Source organism: Balaenoptera ricei, chromosome 17 (assembly GCF_028023285.1).
Source record: "Balaenoptera ricei isolate mBalRic1 chromosome 17, mBalRic1.hap2, whole genome shotgun sequence".
In the NCBI taxonomy this organism is placed as follows: Eukaryota; Metazoa; Chordata; class Mammalia; order Artiodactyla; family Balaenopteridae; genus Balaenoptera; species Balaenoptera ricei.
The window spans coordinates 400,051-415,138 of record NC_082655.1 but is presented as its reverse complement, the minus strand read 5'-3'; the positions used below and the strand labels follow the sequence as shown (position 1 = coordinate 415,138).

Here is a 15,088-nt window from a genome sequence, read left to right as displayed (position 1 = left end):
TGAGGGCAGGGGGCAGGGGTAGGGGGGTGGCTGGGGGCACGTGGAGGGGCAGGGCGGCTCACGATGTCGGGCGTGGTGCCAATCTTCTTGGCCAGCTCCCCGCGCTCCATGGTGCTCAGGTACAGGTAGCGGTTGAGCAGCTCCCCATCCAGGACGTTGCGCACCGCATTCTGTAGGACGCGCCGGTCCACGTGCAGCATCCTGGGGGTAGGCACGGAGGCAGTGAAGAGTCGGGACAGATGCGGGGTGCCGGGACAGGGGGGCGGGGGGGCGGCAGGCTCACCGGAAGGCACGCGGGTTGAGGCCGGCGTGGTGGGGCAGCATGGTGGTCAGTGCGTTCTGCAGCATCAGCAGCCGCCGGTAGGTCTTCTCCTGCATGGGCAGCAGGAGGCCGATGCCGCCGTCCAGTGTGGCTAAAGCGGACACGGCGTGAGCCCTGTGGAGCCCCACCACACCCCACTGCCACCTTGACCCCCTCCGCCCCACACTCACCAAACCACGTGATGTGCTTGTTCTCCCACACAACGGACTTCTTGCTGGGCCCTTCGGCAGCCCCCCGGCAGGGGGTCCTCCAGAACGTGTTCACATGGGCGCCCACGTGGAAGTCCGCCCGGCGCAGCAGCCGCATGCCCCCGAAGCTCTCCTTGGCTGGGCCAGAGGGACCTCAGGTCACTGCCTGCCCGGCCCCATGCCTGACCCCCTGCCCAGGAGAGGGTGGAGGGAGCACTCACCCTCTGGCAGGTACATGTAGACCATGAGGTTGCGGTCACGGTCGGACACTAGGGAACAGAGCCCACGGTCAGCCCCAGCCCCAGCCCCAGCCCCAGCCCCAGCGAGGTCCCAGGGACCCCAGCCCCCACGCTCACCCAGGAAGCCCAGCTGGGCGTTGTCCACCATGAAGTCCACGCTGTACACTTCCAGGGGCTTGGCGTCCTGAGGACGGGAGGGGAGGGGGGGGAACGGACGTCAGGGTGGGCCTGGGGCAGCACCCACCCACCTGCTGTGCAGCCCAGCCCCTCGGTACCCGGGACACAAGGCTCAGCGTCTTGCTCTCCTCCTGGTAGCGCAGCAGCGAGATGCTCTTCATGACGTCCGCGGCCAGGATGAAGTTCTTGACGCTGATCATCTGGTGGATGTAGAGTTGTGTGTCGATGAAGGCCATGCCTGTCAGCTCGCTGGCCCGCAGGCTCCACAGGAAGATCTGGGGGGTGGGAGGGGTGGGCGGTGAGTGGTGGGCAGTGAGTGGTGGGCGCTGGGGTGGGCGGAGAGGGGCACACCTTCTGGCCGATGGCTGACACCAGGTGGCCATTGCAGTGGCACAGGGCGGTCACGGGCCCCTTCTGCTCCTTCTCGTACAAGACCTTGAACTTGTTCTTGGTCAGGGGCTGGCCGGGCTCGGGCACCACCTCGATCACGTCCATGATCAGGATCTGTCAGGGAAGGCGGGATCTGTCAGGGGGGTGATTCACAGAGGATGCGTGCAGGCCACTGGGCACTGCCTGCCTCCCACCCCCTGCCGGCCACTTACCCGCCCTCGGCACGTGACCTCCTCCCCTTGCATGAGGCAGGTCCCAGCGGCTACGTAGCCCTTGAGGCCCGACACGGTTTCCTCACTGCGCAGTGACACCGTCTTCATGCAGGTCACATGCTCCCACTCCTCCAGCTCAATCCTGCATCAGCCCAGGTCAGGACACCAGCCCAGGCCAGCCACCAGCCCCGACCTGGGCCCAGCCTCACCTGGCGTTGGGGATGGCCTCCCAGCTGACCGGAGAGATGAGCTGGATGGAGAAGGCCTCCTGCTGAGGGTGGATGTAACGGTCATCTGCACGGACAAAGGGGTGACAGTCAGGGAGGGTGGCCCCGAGAACGGGCCCAGCCTGGGGCACCTCGCACCTCTCTCAATGGTCTCAAACTCCTTCTCCTCGCCCGTCATGCGCGGGATGCGGGTGCACGGCGTGTTGGTGCTGGTGGCAACAGCATACACCTGGGGGGGCGGGTGGAGGGTGTCACATGCCAGAGGCCGGGCCCCCAGGCCCCGAAGGTCCCTGGCGTGGTGGGGCGGGGGGCGGTGTCAGACCTTGGACTCCACGTGGTAAGCCACATAGTGGGCCGTGCAGCGCAGCGGGATCTTCCTGACAGGCCACGGGGCGTCGTAGGACAAGCAGGCAGGCAAGACGCTGATCCTCAGCTCGCCCTGGGTGGGGCAGGGGCTTAGCGGGGGCTGGCACACCCCGAAGGCCAAGCCGGTGAACCCAGGCCTCCAAGGGCTCCCTTGGGTCAGCCCTCAGCTCTGCTGGAATGGGTGGCGAGGGACCGCAGCGTCCAGGCAAGGCCTTGAAGAGACCATGGCCCACTGTCCTGTGCTTCATGGGCTTCCCATCCCTTCAGCCAAGCTCACCCAGGGCTGGGACACTGGCCACAGCTGTGGTCTGGGCCGGGACAAGGGAGGAGCCAGGCTCAGGGGGTGCTGGCGGCCGCAGGCAAAGGGTGGGCGGCACACACACAGGCCACGCCAGGGTCTGCACAAACAAGCACGGCTGCCCCGCCGGGGCCCTGAGCCGGTTTCCTCCGCCCACGGTTGTAAGCGCACCAGCACCTACAGAGCACCTACCACGTCACCATCACTGAGTCCTCGGAGTGCTGACACCTTGGTGACAGGTGAGGAAACTCAGGTTCAGAGAGGGTGAGCATCTCACCCAGTCACACAGCTTCTAAGGGGCAGAGCTGGGGTCCAAGCCAGCAGAGCAGTGACTGGACCCTGGTTGCCCAGGCGGGTGCCCTTGTGGGCCACAGCCTCCAGTCCCAACTTCCCCAACTCGGCCTTGGCTCCCACCACCCTCTGGACACCCCCTGACTCTCCATTCCAGGGTGCCCCCATCCCGAGCCACTGAGGGCCTCTTTTCTGGGGCTCCAGCACCTGGTCCTGCTTGGGCAGCATCGGCGAGTGTCAGAGAGCCAGGCTGGGCCGCATGGGGCCTCCCTACCTGTCTGTTGAAGTACAGGAAGCCGCGGGGGCAGTTGACGTTGTGGAATGGGGCGAAGGAGTCAATGGGGCCATCGATGCCCATGGGGTGCAGCCGCAGGGCCCCCCGGCCAGTCACCAGGAGCCAGTGGGGCGAGGGGCCGCAGATGAACACCTGGGGGCAGGCACCATGAGGAGGCTGCTGGGGCCGGAGCCCTGTCGGCCCCAGCCCAGGCTCCCCTGGAGCCGCCAGCCTACCCCAGAGTAGCCATAAATGTCCTCAAAGTAGCGGAACCGCGCCACACGGCCTCGGGCCCCAGCGCCCTCCTCAGCGCTGCCACCTTCTGCCTTCTTCTTGGACGGCTTTGGCTTCTTCTCTCGGAAGTTGATGCCGTGCGGGACCTGGGGGGGGCACTGCTGCTGTGAGGTCCCGCCCCCGCCCCCGCCCCACATCCTCCCCACACCCAGCACGGCCCAGACACCGCACCTTCTTGAAGCGAACTTTGAGGTTCCCCTGCCCGAGCTGTGAGTCGTGGGGGAAGGCCTCATAAACGAGCAGCTCCTGGTCCACGTGCACCTGGGGGCATGCGGGGCGTCAGGGGGCGGGGGCTGTGCAGAGCCCAGGGGCGGGCAGGGCCACACTCACCAGCAAGTAGGGCCTGCGCTGGCGGCTCCCCAGCGCCACCAGCAGCACCTCCTTGACGAGGGGCAGCTCGCCCTGGCGCGTGGCCTCCTCCTTCCGGGCCTCGCCCTGGGTGGTGGGCTGACCAAAGGAGCTGTCCACCAGGACCCGCTGCCCCACAGGGAAGTTCTTCACCAGGAACACCAGCCGCCAGTCGGGGAGCTGGTAGATCTGCGGGGACAGCGGCAGTTAGCCGGGCGGGGCGGGGCACAAGCGGGGGACGGGGGCCACGCTGGACACGGGGCGCCACCCACCTCCATGGTTCCATTCTCCCGCACCAGCAGGCACCAGTGGGTGGGCTCAGCCCGGAAGGGGGTGGGGTCCCGGTCGGCGGGGGGCTGGCTGCTCCTGCGGGCCTCCTCCTTGCTGGGGCTGAAGAGGGAGCCCGAGTCCCCGTAAAGCATCTCCTCCTCGTCGTCCACCGTGGGGCTGGGGGCCAGCAGACACGTCAGTCACAGGCAGTCTGCCCCAGGGACCCGGGTCCCAGCCTGCAGCCCAGCCCCGCACACACCTGGTCTCTGAGCCCTGGCACTCGGCCTCTGAGCTGCTGCGGCCGCCCATCTCGTCGCGGGCCCCGCCCAGGCGGCTCTCGGTGGTGAACATGCCGCTGACGTCCCGGTACACGCAGAGCGTAATCACCTTGGACTGCTGCGGGGATAGGGGGGCTCAGTGGGGGGGGGCGGGGGGGGGGGGTCAGCAGGCCCCAGGAACGGAGGAGGGAGCCTACGTGGTGCAGCGGGGGCTTGTGCAGCGCCAGGCGGTGGTGGCGGCCCCCATACGAGTCACTCTTGAGCAGGAACATGGTGATGTGGCCCTCAGCACTCATGATGACCACGTAGGGGTCGGCCACGGCGCACTGCACGATGGGGGAGCCCAGGTCCACGGGGATGAAGTGCAGCTGGTTCACTGCGGACACAGGCTGGTCAGCAAAGGGCAGTTGGCACGCACTAGCCCTGGACCCCATCCCACCTGCCCGCGTGGCCCGGCCCACCTCCTTCCAACAGGCGGATGCCGAGTGGCGACACTTGCACGATGTAGCGATTGTCCCCGATGTTGCCAGCAAAGACTGTGGGGCCCTGCGTGGCGAAGCCGCTGGTGTCCAGCTCCATGATCTCCTGCCCCGTCTGTAGGATCTGTGGGTGACGGTGGGTGACGGTGGGTGAGGTGCACCCCCCACCAGCGGCCCCCCCGCCCCAGGCTGCCAGGCGGGCCCCATCACCATGGTGGAGTCTTCCCGGCTCAGGATAAGGAACCCGTGTCTCCGCCCATCGTCATCTGCTTCGGGGGCGCTGGGCTCCTGCTCCGCCCCCTCCCCCTTAGTGGTCTCCTCCTGTGAAGGCAGAAGGAGAGCAGGAATCCCACTGCCCAGCCCCAGGTGCTTGGAGCGCCGAGCCAGAGCAAGCCCGTGGCCAAGCCCGCCTGAGCTGCACGGCAGAGCCCGGTGCTGGGACCGGCAGCCTCCGGGCCACCCACACACGGGCCAGGTGGGCAGCAGCACTGCGCCCCCGCACCGCCCAGGCCTCGCCAACCTGGGGCACACCTACCTGCTCCTTACGCACAGGGGCGATGACTGTCCACATGTCATAGCAGCCAGGAAGCTCAAAGGTGGTCACCACCTGGGGCCGGATGCTCTTCTGGAAGGACACGAGGGGTATCAGCAAGCGCACCCGGGCCCCGCCAGGAGGCGCCACCCCTGCCCCCCACACACCTGCAGCACTGACAGGGCCCCGTTCTTCCCGTAGCCGGAGCACACCACGATCTCCAGGTCTGGCTCGGGACTGTTCTGAAACTGCATGGGGGGCAGGGGGGTGAGGACGGCACCTCCCTGCTGTGCAACCTGCCCCCCGCCACCTCGTCCCCGACCGGGCACCTCTTCAGAGAGGAAGGCGGGCTCGCCCATGGCGGCGTTGGCACAGGGTCCGATGTTGAGGATGCTGTCACACACCTGCGGGCACAGCAGTGGTCTTGCGGGCAGGCGGGCACGAGGGCAGGCGGGTAGGTGGGCAGGTGGGCAGGAGGGCAGGCGGGGAGGAGGGCAGGAGGGCAGGTGGGGAGGAGGGCAGGCGGGCAGGCGGGCACAAGGGCAGGCAGGGAGGAGGGCAGGTGGGGAGGAGGGCAGGCGGGCAGGCGGGCACGAGGGCAGGTGGGCAGGAGGGCAGGCGGGCAGGCGGGCACGAGGGCAGGCGGGGAGGAGGGCAGGCGGGCGGCGACCCCCCTACGCCCAGCCTCACCTCAAAGGAGTAAGTGGCCAGCTGCGTGCCGGACTGGGCCTCGCTGCCGTACACCTCGATCTCGTCCACCTCGTCCTGCGGCGCTGACTTGCCCCCTACAGCATGCGGAAAGGCCACCTGAGCCCACCTGGCTGCCCAGTCCAGCCCCCGCCCTCGGCCCTCACCTGACGGCCCTCACCTGACCAGCCGGCTGTGGCGTCCACGCGCTTCTTCTTGGAGGGCGGCTCCTCCTGTGAGGCAGGTGGGGCGGTGAGCAGCCCCCCGAGGCCGCCCCGCACGGGAGGGCAGCGTCCCACAGGCCCCGCACCCACCTTGTCGGCAACCTCTCGGGCGGTGCCGGCCGGGGGCTCCTGCAGCTTTTCCGTGTACTTGAGGAGCAGGGAGTTGCCCAGGCGAGAGCCCAGGAACAGATATCCGGGCTCCATGGTGACCATCTGAAGGCAGGACGGGGGTGAGGGCGGGGCCCAGCCCGGACCCGGGGCCGCCCCCCGAGACCCCACTCACGCTCGCGGTGAGGACGCTGGCGGCGGCCTTGTCGAAGTGGAAGGCGCGGACGCTGCGCATGCCGTCCGTGATGAGCGTCAGCACGTAGCTGCCGGGAGGGGCACGCTGAGCTGGCGCGGGGGGACCACACCACCCGCCGGAGACTTCGGGGCTCCCTGGAGGGGGAGACTCACATCTCGCCGCCCTTGAGGGAGATGACCATCTTGTCGTAGGAGATGAAGGCCGCCTGGGCACAGTCCAGGGTGATCCGCACGCCCTCCTGGGTGCCTGTGGTGGGGAGTCAGCCGGACCCAGCAGCCTCCCGCCCCTCCCCCCGCCCCCGCCCCTCGGCCCCGTCACCCTGACACTCACGCAGGGGGAAGGCAGTGGTGCCGGTGGTGAGGCTGTTGAGGGCCACGCCGTAGGGGGGGACGCTCTGGTTCAGGTATAGCAGCGAGTTGACAGCAAAGACCACCACCCCGCCTGGAGGTGGACACGCTGGTGGGTGGGGCCCAGTGCCCTCCGTACCCACCCCCTCCAAGCAGCCCCACCTCACCTATGGGCTTGGGCACGGCAAGGGCCTGGGTGCAGTCAAAAGGCAGGCTGGTGAGGGACCAGATGACGGGGTGGACCTTCTGCGTGATGTTCAGCGAAATGGCCACGATGGAGCACGTGTCCTGCCGCACAGCCACCCGCCTGGGACCACGACAGCGGGTCGGCCAGGGGGCCAGTCACAGCACGTCAGTCCCCAGTCCCGCGCCACTGAGACTCGCCCGGCCCCTCCCTCCCTCCCTCCCCCGGGGCGGGCCTCTCTCTGGGTCAGGGCCACAGCCATGGCCACAGCAGCGCAGGGCCTCACCCAGGCCAGGTCTGGTTGGGCTCAAACAGGATGAGCAGGGTGGGCTCGTAGTAGCCGTGCAGGAACTGCAGGTCGACAATGTTGAGAAGCTTCTCGTCCAGGGCCCTCACGTCAATGATGTAGCTGGGCAGGAAGCTGGACCTCTGCCTGGGGGCAAAGGGCTTCAGCTGGGGAGGGGCACGGGGAGGGGAACCCGGGCTCGGCAGCGCCTCCACTCCCCTGCCCGGGCACTCACCCCTCACCCACGAGCCCCTCGTGCTCCTCGGCCAGGCTCTCCCTGCGGAAGGGCAGGACCACCAGCCGCGTGCCGTAGATGAGCATGGCCGCGCAGCGCCCGTCGGGGTCCACGCGCACCCGCGGCGTGTGCACGTTCTGCACGAAGCCGTCCTGCGGGGGAGGGGCATCAGGCAGGCCCTGGCAGGGGACCCCACGGGGAGGCAGGCGGCGGGACAGGGGGCGGGGCTAGGCCTACCCGCAGCTCAGGCTCCTCAAAGTAGTGCAGAGACAGGGTCTTGAGGTCGTGGGTGCCCGGGTCGTATTCCACCACCGACAGCTGGGGGCGGCAGGTCAGCACTGGGCCCGCCCACCGCAGCCCCACCGCCCCGCCCCGCTCCCGCCTGCCCCTCCCCCGCCCCCCCACCCCCACTTCCCACTCCCACCTTGGCATCCTTGAAGCTCAGGAGCAGGGCATCCCTCTTGGCGCCCGCCAGCTGCACGCTGGCCATGGACATGACGTTGCCGAAGAAAGAGAAGGAAGCCACCAGCTCCAGCTTTTCCCGGTGCTCCCGGTGCGCCTTCCCCTCTGCGGAGAGCCAGTGGGTAGGGATCTGGGCCCCGTGCCCCGGCCGCCAACCCCCAGGTGCACGGCCAGGCAGCCACCCTGCGCTCACTCACCCGCGCTCCTGTCATTCTTGGTTGGCACCTGTAGGAGGGAGAAAGAGGGAGGGCAGTGAGGGGCGCACCTCATGGAGGGACAGGAGAAGACCACCCAAGGCCGGCCCTGCAGCCAGGAGTCCCATGGGGCTCACGACCAGACGCTGCTGGAGACGGCCGTGCCCACAGACTCACACTGGCATCTGGGGTCCCCAGCCCACCCCAGGGCTCCTCCTCAGGAAGCTCCCCACCCAGCTTCCCCAGCAGCCGTCCCGACATGGGACGCTCAGGGTCAAAGGATGGACAGCACTCTCTGTGCACCCCCAAACCACCCCAGACTCACCCTGGGCCCGGCCATGGCTGCCACCAGCTGCCAATGACACGTGATTGCTATGAAGAAGGAACCCCAGCTCTGCTGACATGCCGGGCGCACCCCTGAGCCCGAACTGGGCGTGACGGTGACCCCAACACGGGGCTATGGCCCTCGCCCCATCTGTGTCCTACCGACTACCTTCCCCAGGGCAGGAGGGTGTCTGCAAGTGAGCCTGGCGACATTTGAAAGGATACTACACCACAACCAAGTTGCTATTCCAGGCATGCAAAGTCAGTTTACCACAAAAATGCCCATCGCTACAATCTACCAAAGTCTCAAAATTAAGGATGAAAATCATGTATTGTTTTCAATGGATATGAAATACATTTAATAAAATTTAGACCCATTCATGATAGAAATTCTTACTAACCCAAGACTACAACTTCCTTAATCAAATAAAGGTCATCCACAGTAAATCTATAACAAGTGTCGCACGTGAACTACAATGTGAAAGTCGCCCTTCAGATGAGGACTAGGCCAGGACACCCTCTCCCCTCGCCAGACACAAGGTCAAGACACAGAGACCAACTGCAATTCTGTACAGACGCAAGACACAGAGTAAAAATGTAAATCCATTTTAAGAGACGTAGGGACATAACCAAATTGTCTAACATACCACTGGCAACACAGAAGGACGGAGGGAGGAAAAGGACAGAACCCATAACTGAAGAAATGACCAAAAATATTCCAATAAGAAGCATCGGCCTACAGATTCAAGGTCAGCCAGCAAGTCCCGAAGCAGGGTAAATACAAAGAAGCACATCGCAGTTGAAAGATAGGAAACCAAAGACAAAGACAAGTATCATAAAAGTGGTCAGAGGCAAAAAGAGACAACACCTTCATAAAAGCTGATATTCAGGGACTTCCCTGGTGGTCCAGTGGTTAAGACCCCACACTCCCAATGCAGGGGGCCCTGGTTCGATCCCTGGTCGGGGAACTAAGGTCCCACACGCATGCCACAACTAAGAAGCCCGCATGCCGCAACGAAGATCCCACGTGCCGCAAGTAAGACCCAGTGCAGCCAAAATAAATAAACAAGTAAATAAATAATTTAAAAAACAAACTGATTCTCAACAGAAACTACAGAAGCCAGTGCTTTAAAGGGATGAAAGAAAGAAGTCAACCTAGAATTCTAAACCCAATGAAAATATCCCTCAAAAGGGAAGTTGAAATAAAAACATTTTCAGACAAACAAAAGTGGAACAAGTTCACTGACAGCAGAAACACTCTTCAAGGATTACTAATGGAAGGTCTTCAGGTTGAAGACCCCAGAGGATAAAAAAAGACTACAACCTACTGAATAGAATAAGAATCCATGAGCCTGTGGTGTTATAAAGAAAGGAATGAGTACGGGGAGAAAGGAAAGCCCACCAAGAAGGCAGCAGAGAGGGCGGGGTCAGGAGAAGCACCGCCGTGCTGTCCCCATCACCACGGATGCTGACAGACACCATCGCTGCTGCTGAAACTGGAAGAGGAAGGTGTGAGCAGTAAGACGGCACTGATGGCCTCAAAGTCCCAACATCCCAGTGGGAAAGCTGGCGGGCTGCTCACCCCACCAAGCCACCTACACCAGCACCCAGTGACTGCACCAAGGAGCACCACAGGACACGCTGGCCAGATGTGACCAGGCCTGAACTACACCAGCACCAGCGTCCTGGTTCAGACCACTGGCCCGTGGTTCTGCAGAGACTTTGGTACTGTCTGAGCGCACGCGACACGCTGACCTCCAGGAGCCAAGGGGTCCCTGCCTGCAACTTCTCCTCCAGGTCCAGGAAAAAGAGACAGACATACGGCACAATGTTCACCTTCGGGACTCTGGGTGAGCGTCCACAGGAAATCTTTGTGCTTTTGCAACTTTTCTGGGTCTGAAATTATGTGACACCGAAGTGCTAACAACAACAGTCATGTCCTGCAGAGCTTCTAACCGATGCAGGAGCAAAACCTGCAACAACAGGACAAAGCGCGGGGGTCAAGAGGATAAAGGGTTACAAGGACTCTGTGCTGTTTGGGGAAGCTCAGTGGAGCCAGATTGTAATAAACCACAGAGACCCGTCGTGGCCTCAAAGGTAGCTAATTAGAAAATAATGCGGGCTTCCCTGGTGGCGCAGTGGTTGGGAGTCCGCCAGCCAGTGCAGGGGACACAGGGTCAAGCCCTGGGCCGGGAAGATCCCACATGCCGCGGAGCAACCAAGCCCGTGCGCCACAACTACTGAGCCTGTGCTCTAGAGCCCACGAGCCACAACTACTGAGCCCGTGCGCCACAACTACTGAAGCCTGTGTGCCTAGAGTCCGTGCTCCGCAACAAGAGAAGCCACCACAATGAGAAGCCCGCACACCGCAACAAAGAGTAGCCCCCGCTCGCCACAACCAGAGAAAGCACACGCGCAGCAACGAAGGCCCAACACGGCCAAAAATAAATAAATAAAATGTAAATTAATTTTTTTAGAAATTCTTAAAAATAAATAAAATTATACATTCTTGATTTTTGGCTCTTCCATGTAAATCTGAGAATCAAGATTATGAAATCTAACAAGAAATCTTATGGCAACTTGGAGAAAAAGGACACGATTTTTGGATTCATTTGGAGAGGGTATGGCATCTCTACAATATTGAGACTTCCCATCCATGGTACATTTTCTATTTACTTGAGACTATCCTTAATTTCAAGAAAGTGCTATGCACTTTCTTTCCTCCCGGAGGTCACAGCTGCCCGGCCCTGCAAAGCAGCAAGACCTGGCACTCCCGCAGCTGCCGGGGGTCTGCTTCCCCCAGGACTGAGGGACCAGGCACACGCCCCAGCCCCACCATCTGCTCCCCACTCTCTCCTTCCCTCCTGTCACCACGGCAGCCCCTGCACTTGCACTTGATTCCTTGGGGCAGGCTGAAGACAGCCTCCAGAGGGGGCTCACCACCCCCTCTTGAATCCGGGCTGGGGGTGGTGCTCTGAAGGACAGTCAGTGACAAAAGGGACTGCGCCCCCAGGGTCTGGCCCTGGCCACGACTGGCCGCTTCCCTCAACGTAAGAAGCTCAACTACCTCAAGGCCGCCTGCCACGAAAACCAAGCCAGCCACGTGGAGAGAAAGGGGAGAGACATGCCCTTCAAGTCACCCAGACAAGACCCAGACCTCACAGAGCAGAGGCCAGGCGTCCCCACGGTCCCTGCTGTGCCATCCAAGCTCCCGGCCGCCCACAGGTGTGTGCCACCCTGGTGACAGTGCCGTCTGAAGCTCCAGGGCAGGCTGTCCCGCAGCAGTGCCTAGGCTGATCCCCAACACGCTCACCCACCCGAGGACTCCACCCGAGGACTCCACCCCAGCCCGCACTCCATCTCCGGCTGCCACACACTCCACTCTCTGGTGTAAGAGTTGGCAAACTTTCCTACGAAGGGCCGGGGAGCAAGTATCTGACTCAGGCTTTGCAGCTGCATCTGGTCTGTCAAGGATCTTCTGTGGAATTGTTTACAGCCCTTCAGAGGCGTGCAAGCTCCCTTGGATCTTGGTGGGCTGAGAGTGGGCTGTGCCAGGGGCCCCGCACAGGTGGCTCCTTCCCTTCGGAGCAAAATGTGCCGTCTCACTCCCCTTAAAAAATCCTGCCCTTCCTACCAGTTCCTGCTCCATTTCTTCTCCTCCCTTTGCGCAAACCTCTCCCAGGGAGCTGTCTCGGTCCACTGGTACTGGCCCTCCTCCTGCACCAAGCTCTTGGCCTCACTGGCCCGCACCCCTGCCTGCCACCAGACTTCCTCGTCGGGGTCACCAGGGGCCTCCAGGCCTCAGGACCCACCTGAGGCTCAGAAACATGGCACCCAGCATCAGGTCCCCAAACGCTGCCCTCCCTCGACCGCCAGAACACTCTCTGGCTTGGCTGCCACCTCCCTGGCCATGCGGCTCCCGACTCGTCCACGGCTTCTTCTCTTCTTCCTACCCCCTGACGCTGGGGCGCCCCAGGGGCCATCTTTGGGGTGATCGCAACCTGCTGCTACCGCATCTAAACACCACCCACAGGCTGCAGACCCCGCCTCCAGCTCCAGTCCCCAACCCCTCCTGGACATTGCCTCCGGCTGTGGAGTGAGCACCTCGAAGTGCCGGTGGTGGCCCCAGCAGCTCCCTGCGCTGGGAGGTCCACGTGGCCCTGACCACTTCTAGATCAGGTTACAAAAGACAAGCGGCTTCCAACCCGGGGGGCTGAGTCGTCCTGGGGGGGGCTGTGTGTGGTGAGCAGCCCTGTGGAGAGGCCGCACGGTGAGGAACCGACGACTCGAAAGAAAGCAGAAACCACAACCCCAGTGGGTCCTTCAGAGGACGGCGACCCCAGCCGAACTCTCACTGCAGCCTCAAGAGACCCTGTCGGGGCCACTCCCGGCTTCCCGACCCGAGATCCCGTGAGGCAGTGCCCGCTGTTTCACGCTGCTGAGCTTTGGGGCACCTTGTGGTGCAGCAACAAGTAACTCCTACGATGTCCAAAATGAGCTCCTGACCCCAGTGCCCACGCCCTCCCCGCAGCCTTCTCCCTTCTCAGGTGCCGGCAACTCTGCACTGCAGGTGCTCAGACCGCAATTCCGACCCAGGCAAAGCCTCGACCCTGAAGAGCCTCGGCATCGCCCTGGGCTCCTCTCCCCTGCCCACCGCACATCCCCACATCCGTCCGTCCCGACCCAAGCTCCTCCTGCCACCTCTAGCACCCGCTGCTCCTCCGTACAGCGGCCACAGCGACCCTGGGAGACACCGTCCGGTCAGCTCGCTCCTCTGCCCAAACCTTAATTCCCCATCTGCCTCACGTCACCACTCAGTTCCCACAATGGCCCAGAAGGCTGCGGTGCCAATGCCCCAACCCCGGCCCGTCACCCCTCTGACCCTCTGCTCTCACCTGCTCACTCCTCCCTCCCTCTCCGCCGCTGGGCTGGTCCGGAACACATGCCCCTACTGCCCTGGGACCTTCGGCTCTGCCTGGAAGCTCTTCTCCCCACACCATCCCCCTCGCCCACTCAAATCTCACCTGCCCAAGGAGGGGAGCTTTAGACCACGCCTGGCTCCATCCCATCCTGTTGGTGGGCGCAGGCACTTTCGCCTCCAGCATGTGACGTGCTGGCAGCGTGTGGTCCGCCCCCCCAACCAGAACCAGAGCGCCACCACGGCGGCGGTGCTCTGAGGCAGCGCTCACCAACCCCTCCCAAGATGCTGTGAACCCATTTGTAAAACACGTAACAATGTAAAAACTTCCAGTCTGTCTCTGAAAGTTGACTGAAAACCAGTCTCAGATTTAGTAAGCAAAGGTCCTCCTGTTCAGTGCGGAACCATTTATTTGCAAAAATTTCTTCTTCAGTTTTGATTGAAATGTTGACAAAAGCCAAACACTGACCTCAAAACTGCTGTATCGCAAAAGCTTAAACTAAGATTTTTTAACGACACGTATTCAGTCGCAAAGCTCTCACATCCTTCTATATTTTGCTTGCTTTGTCACGTGTGAATTAGTACAGCAGTACACACGTTTAATACAAAACAAACACCCATGTCCTGAGGTAGCTGCCCAGGAAGGCGGCGTCCTCCTGGCTGCCCTCTGGCCCTGTCCACCTGCTGCACCGTGGACGACAACCCCTCCCACCCCACCTCCACTCTGCACCCCAGTACAACCCCTCACCCCCTCCCCACCCTCAATTACTTCTGGCCTGCGCACAGGCCTTCCTTCTGCCTGGAACCTACCCCCTCCCCATCCTTGCGCCTGGCTCTTACTCCCGGCTCCTACTCCCCCTTCAAGAACAGATGAGAAGCCGCCTCTGGCAAGAAGTCCCCCTGGACCAAACCTCACACCTCCGGCAACCAAAGTATCTCCTCTACTGATGGGTTCATCACACTTTACCGACCTCCGACCCACACCTACACCCAGCCTTGTTCTCTTTGCCAGGAAAGTTCTTCCCCCAACAAACTCCTACTCTGCCTAAAGGAGGCTCCTCTGATCACTCATTCTCTCCTCCATTTCCTCAGCTGCCCCTTCTGCAGGCTGCAGTGTGTCTACAGGTGTGTCCGCACGTGTGCATTTGGTCAGCGGGTGTCCTCCTGCCCCAAGTTTTTGCAGGTTTTGTTCACTACTGCATCGCTACCACCTAGCACACAGCAGGTGTTCATGTAATTTGGTAAAAAAACGAAAGAGCAAATGAGACGCGCAGGGCAGGCCTCCGAGCCCGCCAGGAGTGGGAAGAGGTCGAGGAACGCGGCAGCGAAGAGAACAGGCTCTGGACACAACCAACCACGGGGCCCGTCTGTCCTGCCTCTGTCTCCACCGGGCACCCCTCGCCGCGTGGCGCTGCGGCTGGAGCGGGCCTACCTACCTCGGCGTCGCGGTTGAGGCGGTACACGTAGAGCTGCGAGGTCCCGGCCACCACGAGGTTGCGCTCGCTGTTGTTAAAAAAGTTGCAATACATCGAGAACTCGAGGCCGGTGGGCGGATGCGCCTGTTTGTATACGGCGTACATGGCGCCGAGCCCGGGCTGCACAGGGCCGGAAGGCGACAGGATGAGCCGGGCCGCCGGCGCACGACCACAGGACCGCCCGCCCGCCGGCCGCCCACCTAGCAGTTGGAGCCGGGTGGCGGGGGACCCGTACGGCAGTGAACACAGCCCGGCAGGGCCCG

At 62.9% G+C, this 15,088-nt stretch overlaps 1 protein-coding gene across 3 annotated transcripts in view; it reads right to left on the bottom strand.

Annotated features, from left to right (window-relative positions):
* The window catches only part of CPSF1 (cleavage and polyadenylation specific factor 1), a 15,226-nt gene extending 138 nt beyond the window's left edge, over positions 1 to 15,088 (bottom strand). The window contains exons 1-37 of one of the 3 annotated variants that reach the window (XM_059902296.1): positions 14,787 to 15,088; positions 8,112 to 8,139; positions 7,877 to 8,019; positions 7,690 to 7,770; positions 7,453 to 7,604; positions 7,218 to 7,364; positions 6,915 to 7,054; positions 6,731 to 6,841; positions 6,553 to 6,646; positions 6,380 to 6,467; positions 6,187 to 6,309; positions 6,054 to 6,105; positions 5,876 to 5,970; positions 5,515 to 5,589; positions 5,353 to 5,433; positions 5,189 to 5,278; positions 4,864 to 4,974; positions 4,636 to 4,777; positions 4,372 to 4,550; positions 4,156 to 4,292; positions 3,899 to 4,073; positions 3,609 to 3,815; positions 3,450 to 3,539; positions 3,221 to 3,364; positions 2,985 to 3,137; positions 2,612 to 2,647; positions 2,078 to 2,194; positions 1,894 to 1,984; positions 1,738 to 1,822; positions 1,529 to 1,670; positions 1,278 to 1,430; positions 1,025 to 1,201; positions 867 to 933; positions 732 to 779; positions 493 to 648; positions 284 to 413; positions 63 to 201 (exon numbers count right to left, since the gene is read on the bottom strand). In XM_059902296.1, coding sequence (XP_059758279.1) covers positions 63 to 201; positions 284 to 413; positions 493 to 648; positions 732 to 779; positions 867 to 933; positions 1,025 to 1,201; positions 1,278 to 1,430; positions 1,529 to 1,670; positions 1,738 to 1,822; positions 1,894 to 1,984; positions 2,078 to 2,194; positions 2,612 to 2,647; positions 2,985 to 3,137; positions 3,221 to 3,364; positions 3,450 to 3,539; positions 3,609 to 3,815; positions 3,899 to 4,073; positions 4,156 to 4,292; positions 4,372 to 4,550; positions 4,636 to 4,777; positions 4,864 to 4,974; positions 5,189 to 5,278; positions 5,353 to 5,433; positions 5,515 to 5,589; positions 5,876 to 5,970; positions 6,054 to 6,105; positions 6,187 to 6,309; positions 6,380 to 6,467; positions 6,553 to 6,646; positions 6,731 to 6,841; positions 6,915 to 7,054; positions 7,218 to 7,364; positions 7,453 to 7,604; positions 7,690 to 7,770; positions 7,877 to 8,019; positions 8,112 to 8,139; positions 14,787 to 14,930 — 4,323 coding nt within the window. In that variant the 5' untranslated portion in view covers positions 14,931 to 15,088. The remainder of the gene's footprint in view (positions 1 to 62; positions 202 to 283; positions 414 to 492; positions 649 to 731; positions 780 to 866; positions 934 to 1,024; positions 1,202 to 1,277; positions 1,431 to 1,528; positions 1,671 to 1,737; positions 1,823 to 1,893; positions 1,985 to 2,077; positions 2,195 to 2,611; positions 2,648 to 2,984; positions 3,138 to 3,220; positions 3,365 to 3,449; positions 3,540 to 3,608; positions 3,816 to 3,898; positions 4,074 to 4,155; positions 4,293 to 4,371; positions 4,551 to 4,635; positions 4,778 to 4,863; positions 4,975 to 5,188; positions 5,279 to 5,352; positions 5,434 to 5,514; positions 5,590 to 5,875; positions 5,971 to 6,053; positions 6,106 to 6,186; positions 6,310 to 6,379; positions 6,468 to 6,552; positions 6,647 to 6,730; positions 6,842 to 6,914; positions 7,055 to 7,217; positions 7,365 to 7,452; positions 7,605 to 7,689; positions 7,771 to 7,876; positions 8,020 to 8,111; positions 8,140 to 14,786) is intronic. The other 2 variants (XM_059902297.1, XM_059902298.1) reach the window with 2 other exon arrangements.